At 39.9% G+C, this 17,854-nt stretch overlaps 2 protein-coding genes across 2 annotated transcripts; one reads left to right on the top strand and one right to left on the bottom strand.

The window, feature by feature from the left end:
* The first annotated feature begins 830 nt into the window (after positions 1–830).
* On the top strand, positions 831–4,080 carry LOC133531618 (zinc finger protein 267-like). Its single transcript, XM_061869930.1, has 3 exons — positions 831–1,340; positions 2,650–3,417; positions 3,791–4,080. The coding sequence occupies exons 1-3, from the start codon at positions 1,093–1,095 to the stop codon at positions 3,873–3,875; spliced, it is 1,101 nt and encodes a 366-aa protein (XP_061725914.1). The 5' UTR covers positions 831–1,092; the 3' UTR covers positions 3,876–4,080.
* A 7,095-nt stretch (positions 4,081–11,175) lies between these two features.
* LOC133531386 (large ribosomal subunit protein mL43) lies at positions 11,176–16,390 on the bottom strand. The gene is made up of 4 exons (XM_061869583.1): positions 16,167–16,390; positions 15,466–15,572; positions 14,273–14,501; positions 11,176–13,483 (listed from the first exon to the last, which is right to left on the bottom strand). The coding sequence occupies exons 1-4, from the start codon at positions 16,301–16,303 to the stop codon at positions 13,399–13,401; spliced, it is 558 nt and encodes a 185-aa protein (XP_061725567.1). The 5' UTR covers positions 16,304–16,390; the 3' UTR covers positions 11,176–13,398.
* Positions 16,391–17,854: the final 1,464 nt, after the last annotated feature.

Below are 17,854 nucleotides of genomic sequence, written 5' to 3'. Positions count from 1 at the left end.
GGCCAATATAGCAAGTATGCAGACATTAAAAGTACATACTAACACTGTAGGGAGCGTGCGTGAACTGGGGGCCTACCGCGAAAACCGAAATTCGCAAATTGCGGGGATCTTTCTCTTTTACTCTCACTAAGACGTAATTAGAGTGACAGAGAAAAATGCCCGCAATTGACGAATTTCGATTTTCCCGGTAGCCGCCCTGCCTACAGCAGCACAGGAGCAGTCAGATTTTTGGCGCGAGGCATGCGCGGCGCGCCAACAAACTGGTTACTCCAGTTTGGTGCATTTATCGTAATGTGTAATTGTTTTACATGAATAAATGAATTAATAATATAAATATTTACATTTCAAATATTGTTAATGATGTGAAACGGAAAAATATTGTTTCTCGGGCCCGAAATCGGGTCTGATATCAGGCCTGATAAAGTGTGGATGCTATTGGCAATTATGGTTTTATGTTTGAGCTGCTGGCAAAGATGCCAATGCTCGTAATAAAAAAAAATGACACTTCAGTTCAGTGTTGCCAGGCGTACGATAATTGTCGTACACGTACAATAATTTGGGCTCCGGTACGTTGTACGTTCCAAAGAGCATTATCGTACGCAAAAGTACGATAATTTCACCCCTTAGACGATGCCACCAAAAAAGTCTAGTTTTTGAAGCAAAGTATGACACTTTTCTTGTGAAATAGGCTACAATTAGCACCTTTTGGGTGTTCGGCTCCTTGGTTAACGTCAAAAATATCAAAATTTCCTGTAAACCGTTTGGATCTATCACAACAATACACAAATATAAAACTGTTTTTTTGCGAAATTTAGAAGAAAATTGCGTTTTTGTTTGCAAGAAATTTTTGGAGTAGTGCCTTTTTAATAGGCGTACGATAATTTTTTCATCGGTACGATAATTTTGACACTCAAATACGATAATTCTCTTCCGCTCACCTGGCAACACTGGTTCAGTCATTAATCACGTCAAAGTCGAGTCAAAAAACCTACTACTGCTGTGCACACGTGACTACAATATTAAATAACAAAATGAATCTGTCCGGTTGAGAATGCATTTCAGACCACAAAACAACAAAGGCATTATAAAACCATGGATCAGTCTTTAGACGCGTTAAAAGTAGACCAAACAAATGTAGACCGCGACAGTAATGATAATTTTCAAAAATTGCTGTTCAGCGTGGACATAAAAGTCGAAAAAGAGGCAGAAACAAATGACGACGAAGATTGGTGTGTAGATAATTTTGCAGCCGGCAATCTTCTGGAGCCTCTGTTCTTTACACAGGTGGTGGAGCCCCAGGGTATACAATGCTCGTTGTGCTATAGATACTTTTTAGACCGGTAAGTGTGTTTGGTGCTATCTAATATTTCAATTTTGGTTATTCAATGGCAAATTCTCTTTAAACAATTTTATTCCAAATGCAATGAAAAAAAAACATCAAAAATAAAACTTGCTCCACTAATATTAATATTATTTTTATTATTAAAGCTTTTGTGTATTCCATATTTATTTAACAGTTTTATGTATATTATTTGACATGAATGATAGTTTTATATAGACCCCGTTTGGGTAAAAGCCTTGTCCAACTTATGCCATTTTTCACGGTCTTTGGCTGACTCCATCCAGCTTGAGCCTGCGATCTTATGAATGTCTTCTGCCCGACTCCTTCGTGGCTTGCCTGATTTCCTTTTTCCTTGTGCTATAGGCCCTGACCATGTTGTTGTTTTAAGTGTCCATCTTTTATCATTAAGTCTAGCAATGTGGCCTGCCCATTTCCATTTGAGTCTCAGTGTATGCTGAAGGGAATCTGTGAGTTTGGTTCTCTTCCTTATATCTTCCTTTCTTACTGTGTGTATTTTCCTTAAATGACTTCTTTCCATGGAGCGCTGACAAACTGCAATTTTATGTTTTATTTTGTTGGTGAAAGTCCATGTTTGGCTTCCATAAGTTAGGCTGGGCAAAATGCATGTATCCATTTTCTTTAGTTTCAGGTGGTTAAAATTTCTTTTTGTGCCCAGAATTTTTTCCAACTGCAGTTGACCCTTCTATTTCCTCCTCATTGCTGTCTGCGTTAAAGGATACTCGTGTTCCCAGATATATATACTCATTGACATATTCTATGGGGTTTCCTGACATGTGTATCTGCTTTCTTTTACTATAATTTGTCATTACTTTGATTTTTTTGGCATTGATTTGTAGTCCTACTAATTTGCTTTGAGTATCCAAGGTCTTTAGCATTTGTTCTAACTCAGTAGCTGATTTGGCGAATTCTCAAATACTCCTTGCAGTACATTTTTCAAGTATCTGCTCCAATGTGTATGTGGTCTATAGTGGAAAAACCGGAGCGGAAGACTGCTTGTTCAATTGGTTGGTTGTTGTCAATATTTGGTGTTAATCAGTACTATTTGTCTGTCTCTTATTGACTATAGTCCAGATATCACCCTAAAAATCCTGACATTTCCTAGATGGTAATTTCTCCAGTCTAAAAGTTGCCCTTTTATTTTATTTATTTATGTACTTTAAAACATTTTTACTATAGATTTAAATAATCATACCATAGCCTTGGTATTGTTATTTATGAATATGCTGCGAATTGAATGGATTGCATTTAACAGCTGTTCACTAAGAAACCAATATTATCTATTCCAGATATGATGTCTACAAACACAATCTGGTCCATCTCCAAGTTACTATCATCAATCCACCATACTTCCGATGTGATATCTGCAACTCCTACTTCGACAATATAAAGTCTATTGAGCATCATATGCCTACACATAACAAAAGTATTACAAATATGTTACCATATAAACCTAAAGCTTTCAATAAAACAGATTATGATTTTAAGCTAATCAACTCGTACAAAAAACTAAAAACATATCAAAACTCAAAACATAATTTTCCTCTAAAGACAAATTACGATGACCATGAAACTGAAAATAAATTAAGAGATAGTATGACTGACTCCTCAAATGAACCAATGACATCGACACCTACTAGAGTAACAGGTAAACCATACACATGTAATATATGCCAAAAGACATATTCATACAGTGTCTGGCACGGACACATGCATGAAGTGCACGGTAAGGGTAAATACACATGTGAATTTTGTGATATGGTCTTTAAGTGCCAGCGATATTTGAACAGACACTTACAGAATAAGCATCTCGGGAAACGTCTGCGAAAAGGATTATTGAAAATGGACGTCAAATGTGACCAATGTGATGCTGTTTTGCAGAATTTAAGTGCTTTAACTACGCACAGAAGGAATGTCCATAGTGCTAATAAACATGTGTGTGATATTTGTAAGTCTACATTGAAATGCAAGTCATATTTGCTGGCGCATATGCGAAGAGTGCATAGTGACGGGAAAAAGCACGGATGTGAATGTGGGAAGAGTTTCAAAACTCATAGGTATGTAGTAATTCTCTTTTTAATCATTTATCTAATGTGAAAATGAAGTAAATAATATGAAAATTAATAAAAATAAGTATGTGCCTACTTTCACTGGTTTATGGTACTCAGTTTTTATACATTAAAACTATATCACACCCTCATTTATAATAAGTGTTACAACATGATAGTAGTGAACGAAAACTTTAATGCTCAACCATTTTCAGCTAATATTATAACCGGATGTTCTGACCAGAGTTCTGGTTAACTCTGTTTTCATCTCCTTCTGCTTATAATATTTGTTGTAAATTGTTGAGAAATACAATTCTCTTCATATTGACTGAAGTTCATCAAGACATTCTCCCCAAATATATTTTTATCACTCTTTTCGTAGGTACTTAATGGTCCATAAACGGAACGCACATTCAAAGAACAAAAAGGATAAATTGAAGCCAGAAGTAAAAACTGAAGAATCATGAAACATCACAAAACAAATCAGTGCCAATTCGAAACGAGTATTGTGAGAACGCCATCTACTTTAAAGTGTATCGCACAAACCAAATGACTTAAAAAAGCACACATTTCCACCCCAATTTTTTTAAGAAAAGATGCTTACCACAAAGATTTTCGTGCACTGACACAGAATAAATAATAGTACCTACACATACAGCAAGAGGTCAGTCTCTCAGCGGTAAGGTTGCGAACCCTTAATATATCGAGGGCTTCATGCTAAAGGGGCGTATAAGCAAGAACCCTACTTTTCAGGAGAGACAAAAAACTGAATAACTTTTGTTACAATAATGTACCGATTGTTCTACAATTTTCAAAAGTCAAAAGTCAAAAGTCAAAAGCATTTATTTGTCCAACATAGGTTAGTATACAATTGTACAGGTCCCATATAAATCATAATCGTATCACTATGTTGTGCCGTAAGGCGTACAATTTGCATAGAGTATTTAAATTACTGTCTGTTTCATGTGTCATGCCTAGTTTCGTTCTACGTATTCTAAAAAGCAGTAATTATGTAGTTACGCCTCTTTACCACGACAGTAATTTCCGACATATAGGTTGAAATTTTTTGAAAAATACTTGAGATTTATGGTCGTATAATTCACTTTTTTTTATATTCGATAATTTAATCATGAAAGGTGGAAATACTGTTAATAATGCGAAATACTTTAATTTTACAGAAATTTAGTCATCATTGTGTAGTTTCTTCTATTTTTTCTGATTTTTATACGCCCGTCTGGGCTGACGAATCTATCGTGTAAGTATCCTTTATTTGTGGCCGTATAATAGGGCGCCAAATTATATTTTGACTAAATATTCATAAGTTCATCTAGATTTTACCATTAAAATGATTCCTGATGGTTTTGATAGTGTCACAACTGTCCACGAGATTAAGCAATGTCGACTCGAGCTGGTTACCGATTGGGTAAGTAACTGTTTTGAATTGCCACTTTGAGCATATCAGTGTTTCAATAGCCTCCGTGGTCTAATGGTTAGAGCGGTTGTCTCTCGATTCGGAGGTTCCGGGTTCGAATCCCAGTGGGGACACTGTCAAACAAAAGTCGCTTTGTGACTTTGTGAGACTATTCCCGGTTTGGCTAGGACATTGCAGGCTGAATCACCTGATTGTCCGAAAAGTAAGATGATTCTGTGCTTCGGAAGGCACGGTGTAAAGTCGTTGGTCCCGGCTGCTATCTATCCGGTGGTGCTCGTCATGAGAGCCATGTCAGAGGCCTTTGGCGACTCAATAACTCTAACACCAGGGTTTTTAAGGTACATTAATCTTACAACCCACACGATAAGAAGAAGTGTTTCAAAAGACAATCACGCCGCTTATTCTTATTTTTGCCTATAATAGCAGTCGTTTAGCACTTCGCTGGGAGCTAGAGTTAAGACGTGTGGGCTTACTTAAGAAAACTGACTTAACTGAATTCCAATAAGATCATTTTTACTATTTGTGACAGTAGGTAAATGGTAGTCGCTCAAAAGTCGAGTAGTACAAAACGATTTTATAGAAAAGAATAAAATTGAAATTGGTAGTAAAGGATGCATGGAAATTGCTAAGACAACACAATGACAGCTTTACTAAAAAAACAGTCAAGAAACAATCAAACGATTAAATTTAGAGTGCATTAACTAAAACAAAAGGTTAAAGTTAAAACGTATCAAAAATTGTATTCAGACAATAAACATTACTCCTTCTTTAATGGTACCACTGGTAACAAAATTATAACTATCTTAAACAATAAAATATTAATCAAAACTTCTAAACAAATAAATACGACATCATTTATCGTCATTTCATTAAAAGAAACAATATTAAATCTTCTGTACTAATAAACCTAAAAGTAGTTTAGCTAACAACTTAACTCGTTTACGTCTCCATCAAATTATAACAGAGGAATGTTACACTTAAGAATTACTACCACCCCGACGGAGGACGAGTGGCTACAGACATATGAGGTAATCAGCCCGCAGCACACGCAGTGGACCTTAAACAGCTTTGACTCCTTCAAATCTCCAGGAATGGATGGGATCTTCCCTGCGCTTCTTAAATGGGGCGGGAAGCATCTCACTCTGAAGCTGATCATCGTTCTGCGCGCCTGTATGGCTCACCGGTACGTGCCGAAGCAATGGAGGGAGGTCAAGGTTATCTTCATACCGAAACCAGGTAAAAACGACTACTCGGATCCCAAATCCTTCAGGCCCATCAGCCTGACCTCTTTCATGTTGAAAACATTAGAGAGGTTGTGTGACAGGTACCTTAGAGAGAGGGTGCAAATTCATGTGCCTTTGCATCCAAACCAATATGCCTACAGCCCTGGCAAATCTACATAATCGGCACTTCACGCAGTAGTAAGTAAAATTGAGGTGGCGGTCAAAAACAGATCCATGTGCTTAGGAACCTTCATAGATATAGAAAGGGCTTTCGACAGGGCCGGGTTCAGTAGCATTACAGCAGCACTGGTAAGACATGGCGCGAATGCAGTTATGACAGAATGGATAAACAACATGTTGAGCCAACGAACCATCAAACTCGGGACGGGCGAAACACAGCAGGCATTAATGGCAAAAGGATGCCCCCAAGTAGGAGTCCTATCGCCACTACTATGGAACCTTGTGGTGAATGACCTGATCACCACACTAAACAATAATCACTATTACACAATCGGCTATGCTGACGACATAGTGATACTGACGAGCGGCAATCATGCAGGTACGGTATGCGATGTTACCCGCTCTGCACTAGCCATCGTGGAACGCTGGTGTTTTAACAACGAACTCTCAGACAATCCCAACAAAACTGAGCTGGTTATGTTCACCAACAAACACTTCCGCCTGTTCGACACTGAACTCCAACTATCTGCGGAAGTAAAGTATTTAGGGGTAATACTTGACAGCAAATTGAATTAGAGCAATCACCTAAACGGCAAAATTTACAAAGCCACAGTCGTAATCTGGCAATGTCGTAGGATAGTGGGTAGAACCTGGGGGCTAACCCCAAAGATAACTCTATGGCTTTACCAGGCAGCCATGCGACCAATAATAAGCTACAGTGCGATAGTTTGGTGGCCACGCACCACACTATCCGTAGTTGAAGCTGAACTACAACGAATCCAGAGGTTGGCCTGTATGGCGACCATGGGCTGCATGAGGACAATACCAACCGCGGCCCTGGAAGCCTTACTGAGCCTGCCGCTGCTACACCTCTTTATACAACAGGAAGCGCTAGCTACGGCGGTACGTCTCAAAACATCTAATCTCTGGAGACCACCTAGGGTACCACACACCGAGATCCTCTACGAGGCGATAGGTAAGGAACCGCTAAAAGAAGCGGTGACTGACAGGATACCCAGACAATTCGTCTTCGACAAGAAATTAAGATACAGTTACACGAAGAACCTCGTGAAGGACTCAACCCATGAGAGCTGAGAATCTTCACGGATGGATCAAAGACAAGGTCAGGCACTGGCGCTGGAGTATTCTCAGAGGACCTAAACATACATATCTCAACACCACTAGGACTTGACTAGGTGCCCACAACACAGTCTTCCAGGCAGTATTGGCATCATAATGGCAGCACACGCAATCGCCTCAAGGAACGTATTGGAGTACTCCATCCGCATACTCTCTGATAGTTGGCCAGTACTACAAGCTCTGCAAAGTTATACTTTGACCTCAGGGCTAATCTACAAATGCCACAAAGCTCTGTCAGATGTAAGCACCACCACCAGCTTAACTCTGCAGTGGATCAGGGGACACAGCAACTCGCGAGGGAACGATGCGGCCGACATATTGGCGAGAGGATGTTCGGAACTGAGGGTGGCAGGACCGGAGCCAATTATACCTCTGCCTTATGCCTGGCTCCGGAACATTCTGCGACACAACACCAAGGTAAAACACCAACCGTACTGGTCTAACCTAGGCAAGTGCAGGCAGGCGAAGGAAGCCCTCCCGACAATCGACCCCGGTTTGTCGAGGAGGCTGAGACAGCTGAAGAGGCCACAGGTCCGGCTTGTGACTGGGGCCATAACCGGCCACGCCCCACTAAACAAACACCTACTAACCCTACGTGTTACAGATAGCCCCCTCTGCAGAGAGTACTTGGAGACAGGATGGCCGCCCACGTCATTCTTGAATGCCCAGGGCAGAGCCATCAGCATCAGAGCGCTCCACTTTATTGTTATTATTCGCACGAGATGCACAGCATACTGTAACGCACTAGACACTGACTGAGAGACAGTTGGCCCTAGTGCGCTTACCCGCTTGACAGAAAGGGATAGCAATATGCGACAATCAAGGACGCTGTCTCCGCGCCCCTTTGGCCCGGCATTATTTGAAGGCCAACGTAATTTTTGTACGGTCGTATGTTCATACGCCTCTTTGCCGCGACGCATTTTGAGGATAGTTGGTAAAAGTTTATGGTCGTATGTATGTACGCCTATATAGCGTGACACTATTTGGTGGTTCGCACTGTCACGTGAGAGAAGTATGTACGTACGCCTTTATACTCCGATGAATATCGGGGACTGAATGAAAATATCACTTATACGCCTTCAGTACGGCTTTTTGGAACGACATAAAATTATGACTGTCTGTTATACGCCAAATGATTTTTTAATTATTTAATTAACTAATTGTTATGATAAAATTATGAAAAAAATTGTGCTTACGTATTGTTACAAGACGAATACGATGCCGTTAAAAACGAAAAATGGCATTTTTGCGTATACGCCCCTTTGGCCTGAAGCCCTCGATATGGTCTAACAGCATAGGAGCTCTCCACACAACATGCCTGGAAAAGGTCTATGACGAATTTCCAGTGCTTAGGTCGGGCACGGATCGGATTCACAAACAAGCTATCTTTGACAAAAGGTACAAAATACAGTTATATGAGGACGACAACCACGAAGGACTCAATCTCCGGGAGCTGAGAATCTTCACTGATGGCTCCAAAACAGACAGGGGGTCGGGCTCCGGAACCTTCTCAGAAGACCTGAACATGTCAATCACCACACCGCTAGGAGCCCATAACTCGGTATTCCAAGCTGAGTGCATGGGCATCTTAAACGCGGCAGCTGCCATCACTGCAAGGAAGGTAGTAGGATCCTCCATCCGCATACTCTCCGACAGTAGAGCAGTCTTAATGGCTCTAAATAGCCATATAATTACATCCAAACTTATACACGAATGCCACGAACGACTAATGGAGGTATGTCATAATAATAATAAGATCACTTTACAATGGATCAAGGGACACAGTGGATCCCGGGGTAACGATGCTGCGGACGAGCTTGCCAGGCAAGGATCGGGTGCGGGGGCGATTGGTCCGGAACCGATTCTTCCGATACCGTTTAGCAAGGTACGCTCAATGCTGCTGGCACGTACAGGGAAACTACACACAGAACACTGGCTGAACCAGACTGGATGCAGACAGGCAAAAGAAGCCATGCCTGGCATCAACGGAAAGCTCACAAGGGCGCTCCTTCAACTAGGGAAGGTCCGACTGAGTATGGTAACCAGTGTCATAACAGGTCATGGACTATTTAACAAACATCTTTTCATAACAGGTGTCACAGACAGTCCCTTATGCCGAGGATGCATGGAGACAGAAGAAACAGCCTCTCACGTGGTGCTGGAATGCAGCGGAGTGGCCCCATACAGGGCAAAACATCTCGGATCCCCGAGACCTCCCTGAGGTCCTACTCAACATCAAAGGTTTGATAGGATTCCTCGAGGAGTTGGGCTGGCAAGAGTAGCCAACCCTCCACCCCCCCTTGTCACGCAAAATAGGCGCCAGTCGTCGAGTTGCGGAAAATCGCCCGAACTACAATACAATACAATAATAGTACTACCGTATAGAAATGAGACTTCTTACAAAACCGTTTGACAGCAATTCAAGCACGAATTATGCTGTCCCTTTCTAAAGTATGGCACTATCTCTTTCGGCCATTTAGGATTGTCAAATTCAAGTCATTATCTTATCTGTGGTCGTGCACATATAGGGACGTCAAGTTGTGCCAACCCTAATAATTGCTCGAAGCATTGCTGAGCCGAACGGAGCCAGGAAAAGCCGAAAGGAGGAGTGTTGCTCCACTGGCACTGATCCGTCTGTTGCCATCTTTATTCCACGCGCATAATTATATTGTTGTCTCGCTCATGACTGTTCAATGTACGAAAATCCTTCTGGTAAGCGTTTTTTCTACACGTAATTTATCGAAGAAGAATTTTAGGGTACCATACCAATGACAATAAGGTACATACTACCTATCCAAAGTTTAATTAAGTATTGTTTTTTGCACTTGTTGTTATTGTTGGACTGCCACCATAAAATTGTCGGAGCAGACAAGTTGCTCAAAAATATCTGTACATGCACTTTAAATAGAGGTTAATGTTCAGTTATTTGTGAACACCTTGGCCGCTCCGATACGTCTGATGGTGAGTGTACAATAGAATATTCATATAAGTTATTGTTGATCTCTCTAATATAAAGTTAACACATACACTGCGGGAATGGGGTCGAAAGATCTCATGCTTATTTACGAGTTACCCTAATGAGGGCTAACGCGTTTAATTTCGCCACTAGGGGCGCTAGTGTAGATGGAGGTCTTTCACTATGTCAAATGCATAGTATTTTTGGGGAATTTTCTCTCCTTATTCATAATTGTGGTAAATATTTTTTCCGTTTTTGATTATTCATGGTAGGTAAACATTAGTTGAATAAATGTTAGTGGTTATAAAAAAATGCCAACTAAAATATATTAACCTTTTGAATGCTTTATGTTAAAAACACAAACATCACTCAAACGCCAAGCTCTGGGCGCAAGCGAGCTAATGTAAACCTTACTTGAATGTGTGAAGGTTACTTTGACAGCGTCCGCCATAATACCTATAGTTGTCCTTGGCGCTGTGGGCACGACTAGTAACGACGCCTGTAGGTGTTCTTGGCGTTCAAAGGCTTAGGTTTAAAAAACGGCATGAATAAGAATAAGAATACTTTTGTGTGTATAAGAACGTACTATTCTATTTTTTTATAAATATAGCAGAATCTTGAGAGCTGTTTTTCTGGACCCCCATCTACAGTGGCGCCAGCTGGTGAGCAGAAAAAACAGTAGCCCTCATTGCCGCGGCAGTGTTGTTAATGTAAAGTAATTAGTCATTAAGTTTTCCTTTGAGGGTTATGTGCCTTGGACTTGTCAATCTTGAAATAATATATTTTATTACTAAAATGTTTGTTTCATTTTCTCAAGAATACAATAAAATAAAATAAAAATCAAGCATTATTTACTAAATTTATATTTGTACAATCTAAAACTAATTATAATTACCTTAACAAGATTTTCCCCCGGTTCTTTATCAGTATTTCTATTACAATGGTGTTGGAAACTGTCCCAAGATTTTTTATAGATGGCGCCAGCATAGGTTTTATTTGTCTCTAGTTTTGATCTATGAGATTTGGATGAAATGACATTGATCCAAGTTTAAAAAAACAAAGTTAGACACATGGGATTGACACGTTAATCTTATGCTAGTGCCATCTGTTAAAAACTTCGATTAACTGCTATTTAATACAGCCATGGAGAAATAAGAAGTAAACATAGTGCTCACTTCATACATCATTATATCAATTTGGCACCAAAACGATTATTATTTCCATAGTCGACATCTAGCATCGAGTAGCGGAATTATCAGTACCGCTACTTGACACTAGATGTATCGGGTGTCGCGACTGACGAAAATTGTATTTCTCAACAATTTACAACTAATATTACAAGCAGAAGGAGTTGAAAATAGAGTTCCGGTTAATCCGGTTATTATATTAGCTGAAAATTGTTGAGCATTAGAGCTTTCGTTCGTCGCGACTGTGAAAATAATAAGCGTTTTGGTATCAAAACTGATGTATGGAGTTAGCACTCTATGTACTTTTTTCTCTATGGTTGGTTTAACTACTTTAACTTGTACAGTCACGTCTGAAAATATCGATACGAAAAATGTGCCAAATATATGTATACACCACCTTTATATATGGGCAATAAAGTCGTGTATACATATTTTTGGCGCGTTTTTTGTATTGATATTTTCAGACGTGACCGTACATGGGTGCGGTTATTAACAAAAACCTATTGAAATGTAAAAGTATCGGGATGACAGATCGGAACGAAAAGTCACGTGCTCATGCATAATTTAAGTTCCGTTTAGCGTTTTTCTCTCCTGTTTTACTGATGTTCAGGGGTGGGACAAAAAATGCGGATGACGTAAAAATGACGTAATCTTGCACACAGGATGATGTTTGAGTTTGTATTTAAACTTCCGTGTGACATGTAGTAAGAAAGTAGTATTAATGAAGTAACAAAATAATCGTAAATAAATCCATGGAATTAATAATACATTTATGCATTTTTTTTATGAAATTACGGAAGTTTTCATTTTGTAGTTGCACCCAGGGTATGTTTGCTGCTATCATAAAATTTGTAAGGTTCATATTAAATTCACTTTGCCCTTTTTTTCTACGTTTCCGACATGTTTGGTTGTCTCCAAATGTCTTTTAATATTGCTTACCTTCGTTGGTATATCTTGATTACAGCAAGAGCAGTATACGTGTTTGTCACGTACCTCCAAAAACGGAAAATTGCCACAATATTCGAGTAAAGATGACATTTTAGAGCGTTTTCTTATACATTAGTAAATATAAATTTTAGCTAAATATAATCTTGAAGATACAATAGCTAAACAATAACGAAGTCAATTTATTGTTCATCTGATTGACAATGTGTCAGTCAAAAACGTACTTACTCATTTCAAGTGGCGATATCGTTTAATAAAGAGGTTGATAAATGATAAGTGATAATTGTTTATGAAAATCAAAAATACTATTTGAAATCACCTGAGTGGTTTGACGTCATCCGCACTTTTTGTCCGACCCCTGCTGATGTTGAATAGTGTTCTATTTTTTTAAATAACAATTATTATTGTATTTAGACACTACTGAACTGTATGTAGTCTGTGAGCTAGTTAGTGGTAATTTGTATTTCTTTGCAGATTGATCGGATACTCCACCGAACACTGTCTATGACCGTAATATGATAAGATTCATATACTAGCCGTGTCTTATCCAACCTCGACATTGGCAGAATCATCAACACTGATGGAGCCATAACACAAAAAAAATTGATTGATTGTATATAAACAAAAGTTATCACTTATTACCCAATACTAAATAATGTAGATTGTGGGGTTTTGTTTGACCAAAGTCAAATAAAGATAAATAAGAACCGAAGGATGCGTTACCATCAGAGATGTGCGGGGGTGCTTAGCGAGGATGTGTCTTTAAGAACCAAGAGAATCACTGCACGCTGAGCGAGGAAAACAAATAAAGTTATTCTATTGGTTCTTAACAAACACATCCCTTGCTACACATCTTCGCACACCTCTGGTCGAAACACGGCCTACATCTCTGCATGACCTATGTAACATTTTGTGTATATTTTTAGTCTATTCTCCAGTCTTAAGTTGTTTCTCGTCCAGCCTCTGCTTCTCGAACAGCAGCCGCAGCTCCTCCGTCGCCGAACGCGGCAGTCTGCGGACAAAGGCACACGTTAGTATTAACAAAGAGCTTCCTGCTTTTCTCTCAACATATGCAAGAACAAGAGCAACATACTTGAGAGCAAATCACGCTATGTGGAAGGAAATTGGAAAAACATCAAAACAGTGGGTACGAGTATAGCGAGCCCTGTTGAGCGCGGAGAACTTCCATCCAGTTAGAAGCGTAGCTACCACTGACAGAATCACGCTATGTGGAAGGTAATGAAAAAGTCATCAAAACAGTGGGCACATAAGTATGAAATACCTGTCATTCCTTCCGAACTCTGCATATGGAAGCGTGGCAGCATTAACTTCAGGCACTTTAAAATGTCCAAGGCGTCCAAACCAAGCACCCTGTATAGACGGGTGATCCTGTGCTGTATTTCCTTCCGGAGACGGGTATTAGACACGTCTCCCTGTTGAGCGCGGAGAACTTCCATCCATTTAGTACGCCTAGCTACGCCACTGACAGAATCACGCTATGTGGAAGGTAATGAAAAATACATCAAAACAGTGGGCATATAAGTATGAAATACCTGTCTTTCCTTCCGAACTCCGCATCCGGCCGAGTAGCAGTAAGTAAGTTCAGGTGCCTTAAAGGTCCAAGGTGTCCAGGCGCTGTGTATGGACGGGTGATCCTGTGCTGTATTTCCGGAGGGGTATTAGACACGTCTCCCTGTTGAGCGCGGAGAACTTCCATCCATTTGGTACGCCTTACTACGCCACTGACAGAATCACGCTGTGTGGAAGGAAATGAAAAAGACATCAAAGCATTATGAAATACCTGTCATTCCTTCCGAACTCAGCATCCGGCAGAGTAGCAGTATTAAGTTCGGGCACTTTAAACGTCCAAGGTGTCCAGGCACCCTGTATGGACGGGTGCTCCGTGTGCTGATACTTCCGGAGCCGAGTGTTAGACACGTCGCCCTGTTGGGTGCGGAGAACTTCGATCCATTTGGTGATTTCTGAATGCTGCTTGTTCCCCATGTTCATCCAGACGCGGTCGCCGTTTACTGGAGGTATAATGTTTGTTAGTTGTACTTGTCTAATAAATTATAGGAAACTACCTATTGCTGTGACATCGTTTGCGTGGAATGATTAGACCGTGAGCCAGGAACAGATTTCCAAGGCCAATCGCCTCCCGGGCGAAAACTTGTATAGTGGTGGACGTCAGCTGCCGCTCCTTTGGTGGGTTAAGGAATGGCAGCCATGGAACGCCTTGGAAGGGCATAGCAATATACATAACCTAGGAGCAAACATGTATCATAGGCATAAGCCAATTCAAAGGGGCTGGTGTATGATTTATATTGGTGTTTCTTGTAATCTTTTTCCCAGTATTATCTGTGCTGGTAACATTATTCATTCACAATATCGTTAAAAAAATCATTTAATGTGTAGGATGCTTTTTTACTAGGTAAGTTATTAAGGGGCTCCCTAACGCTAATTACCTTCGATCTGAATCCCTCAGTTTTCGAATGGTTTTTGTAGCTTATTATATTAACAGCAACGGCTTTAAGCAATATTGTATCCCATATTTACTTCATTGTTCACTGTTTTCGAGATATTTGGCATTTGGCATCAAAGTTGAACAATTATAGGCAAAAAAACTGGTTTTCTGACCATAACTTTTGTGTTAATTACTTTAAAATTGAAATCTTAGACCACTTTTTAGAGACGTAAAAGACGAACCTAAATAGGCGGGTCCACACAGAGCGAGCGAGCGAGCACGTACGTGCGAGGCAATTTCCTCACGCACAAACCGACCAGTGTAGACGTGCCTCGGCCGAGGCGGCGCGCTCGGGCGAGAAAACGCACACTGACCAGTTTGTGCATGAGGAAATTGGCTTGCTCGTATGCTCGCTCTGAGTGGACCCGGCTAATATGTAGATTTTATAGTATATATAGTAATGAAATAACGGATTTTTTAGGCAATGTTTAAAAAAATTATTATATTTTTAAAGTTCTATTTTAACTTACAGTACTCCCCGACTACGACTGGGGAGCGGTGGCGCCGCGGTTTAAGGTACACCACCACACCCGGGTTCTCCCGTGCAAACTCCACCAGATCTTGCTCTATGAAGTCCCTATAAGAGAACAATATTTAAAGCTAATGTAATAGACGACATTTCCGGTCCAACCTCATTGTGAAAGTGTGGAACAGTTTGTCCAAATCCATAATCAGTGCATTCAGTGAACTCTTTTAAAAACAGACTACACACATTTTATAAATGGACAAAACACAAGTTCAGGACATTGATGTGCACATATCAGCTATAAGCTGCCTATGCTAATGCATCTATTAATATAGATAAATAAATACTAAAAATAAAAAAAGCAAAAATAAATAAATAATACAGAACTCATTAAAATTTCTTTTTGATATTTACAATGGACTAAGGTACAGTCACTGCAATAATATTATGGTCAATTGATTGGAATAGCCGTTATGTTTTATACAGTTTTGAGCTATTCATTATGCGAAATATTATTGAAAATACAGTGTAAACATGTTTTTAGTGTCGCTTGGTGGTTAGTTATAAATATCTCGTAAAGACCTCTCGTGTGACCTACTAAGCGCCGCCTCGGCCGAGGCACGGCTACACTGGCCGTTTTGTGCGTGAGTAAATTGCCTCGCGCGTATGCTCACTCAGTGTGGATCAGGCTAAAAAGAATCTCACCTCATACCGCGGCTGCTGCCATGACTTTTACAGAATTTAAGCACAATCCTTTGCAATTGGCATACGTAGCGGCCAACGCCGTTCTGCAGAGGCGCTCGTACAAAGCCAGACTTTAAAAACAGGCTATTATTAGACATTTTTAGGGAAAATATTCACGTAATTGTGAATATCGTGATAGTAGTAATTTAATGACTTTGAGGTTATGTCCATCAAATGTCATGTTGACGTTTGACGCGTTTTGTTTTTGCTTTGTACTTCATTAAGGCTTCTAAAGACAATGTAACAAATAGCATGCGTCTTTAGATTATTGATGGATAATTTAGGACCCAATATCAGTGGGGCGACATTCCTCCTTTCGGATTTTCCCGGCTCCGTTGGGCTCCGCATTGCTCCGAGCAATTATTAGGGTTGGCACAACTTGACGTCCCTATACGTGCACGACCACAGATAAGATAATGAATTTAATTTTGACAAGCCTAAATGCCCGAAAGTGATAGTACCATACATTAGAAAGGGAACGATTTAAAAGTGCTTGTTGCTAGGCCTATTTGAATAAAGAATATATTGACTTTGACTTTGAAAGCATAATTCGTCCCTGAATCGCTGTCAAACTTCGGTTTGTAGGAAGTGTCATTTCTAGAACTACTATTATTTATTCTGTGCCAATATGCAGAAATCGATAAGCAAAAGCCTTGGGTAACAAGCTAAGGCGAATGAAAAAAGTGCTAATTACATCCATACTTTATCAGGTCCCGATTTCGGGCTCGAGAAATAATATTTTTCTGTTTCACCAAATATCACCACATCGCTTTACAATATTTTAAATGTAAAAAAATGGTTCATATGTAAAAATATCAAATATCAGGCCCGAAATCGGGACTGATTTCGGGCCCGAAATCGGGAGGGGTGTATGTAATTGGCGCTAAAGCCTGATTTTATTGAGTTTAGGGTCGATTTGTGTAAGATTGTCCCATGTCTCATAATATTTATTTATTTGTTACATAGAGTGTCGAGTTTGTCAAACTACCCGTTCGCTTGAAGTTGGCAGTTACCGCCAGCCCCTCTTCCCTGCGCCATCCCCTCTGACGCCTTATCTTGTCGGCCACCACAGCTTTACAACTACTTTCAGCGTGGCAACGCGGCGACCGTGATGGGCACCTTAGCATCTGGAAGGGCGCGGGACGAGTTGTTTGACAGAGTTCTTATCTGTGGCTTTGTTTAGTTTAGTTATAATTTATAGTTAATATTAATGTAATTTTTATTGTAATGTTTGTAACTTTATTGTAATGAAATATTGAAATTAATATTAATTAGAGAGAATTGATAAATGCAATATTTACGAATCATTTTGTTTAGTTAGCTCACACAGGTGTAGTACGGTGGTCATGTCTGAAAATATAGATGCGAACGACAAAGTGCCAAAAACATGTATACACCTTAATATACAGGCAATAAGGTTGTGTATACATATTTTTGGGACTTTGTTCCTATCGATATTTTTAGACGTGACTGTACCTGTTTATCTTATCTACATTTATTGTTGTTTTGCACCCGAAAACGTTACATAATTCGTAATTCTAATGACTATACATTCTTGTTATTTAAATAGCTTTCTTGGAGTAGATCCATCTTTGTATATTCTGGAATCTACTGAGATAAGGAGATTACCAATAGCGCAGTCATTTTAC

Source organism: Cydia pomonella, chromosome 25 (genome assembly GCF_033807575.1).
Source record: "Cydia pomonella isolate Wapato2018A chromosome 25, ilCydPomo1, whole genome shotgun sequence".
Taxonomy (NCBI): domain Eukaryota; kingdom Metazoa; phylum Arthropoda; class Insecta; order Lepidoptera; family Tortricidae; genus Cydia; species Cydia pomonella.
This window is presented reverse-complemented; position numbering and strand designations above follow the sequence as displayed.

Bases quoted from the DNA above. Each gene is read 5' to 3' on its own strand.
- LOC133531386 (XM_061869583.1), bottom strand. From the start codon at position 16,303: ATGTCTAATAATAGCCTGTTTTTAAAGTCTGGCTTTGTACGAGCGCCT. The intron at 15,573-16,166 runs GTGAGATTCTTT...GTTCTCTTATAG, and splicing joins GGCAGCAGCCGCGGTATGAG to GGACTTCATAGAGCAAGATC. The intron at 14,502-15,465 runs GTAAGTTAAAAT...TTATACCTCCAG, and splicing joins AGTCGTAGTCGGGGAGTACT to TAAACGGCGACCGCGTCTGG.
- LOC133531618 (XM_061869930.1), top strand. From the start codon at position 1,093: ATGGATCAGTCTTTAGACGCGTTAAAAGTAGACCAAACAAATGTAGAC. The intron at 1,341-2,649 runs GTAAGTGTGTTT...TATCTATTCCAG, and splicing joins TATAGATACTTTTTAGACCG to ATATGATGTCTACAAACACA. The intron at 3,418-3,790 runs GTATGTAGTAAT...CTCTTTTCGTAG, and splicing joins AAGAGTTTCAAAACTCATAG to GTACTTAATGGTCCATAAAC.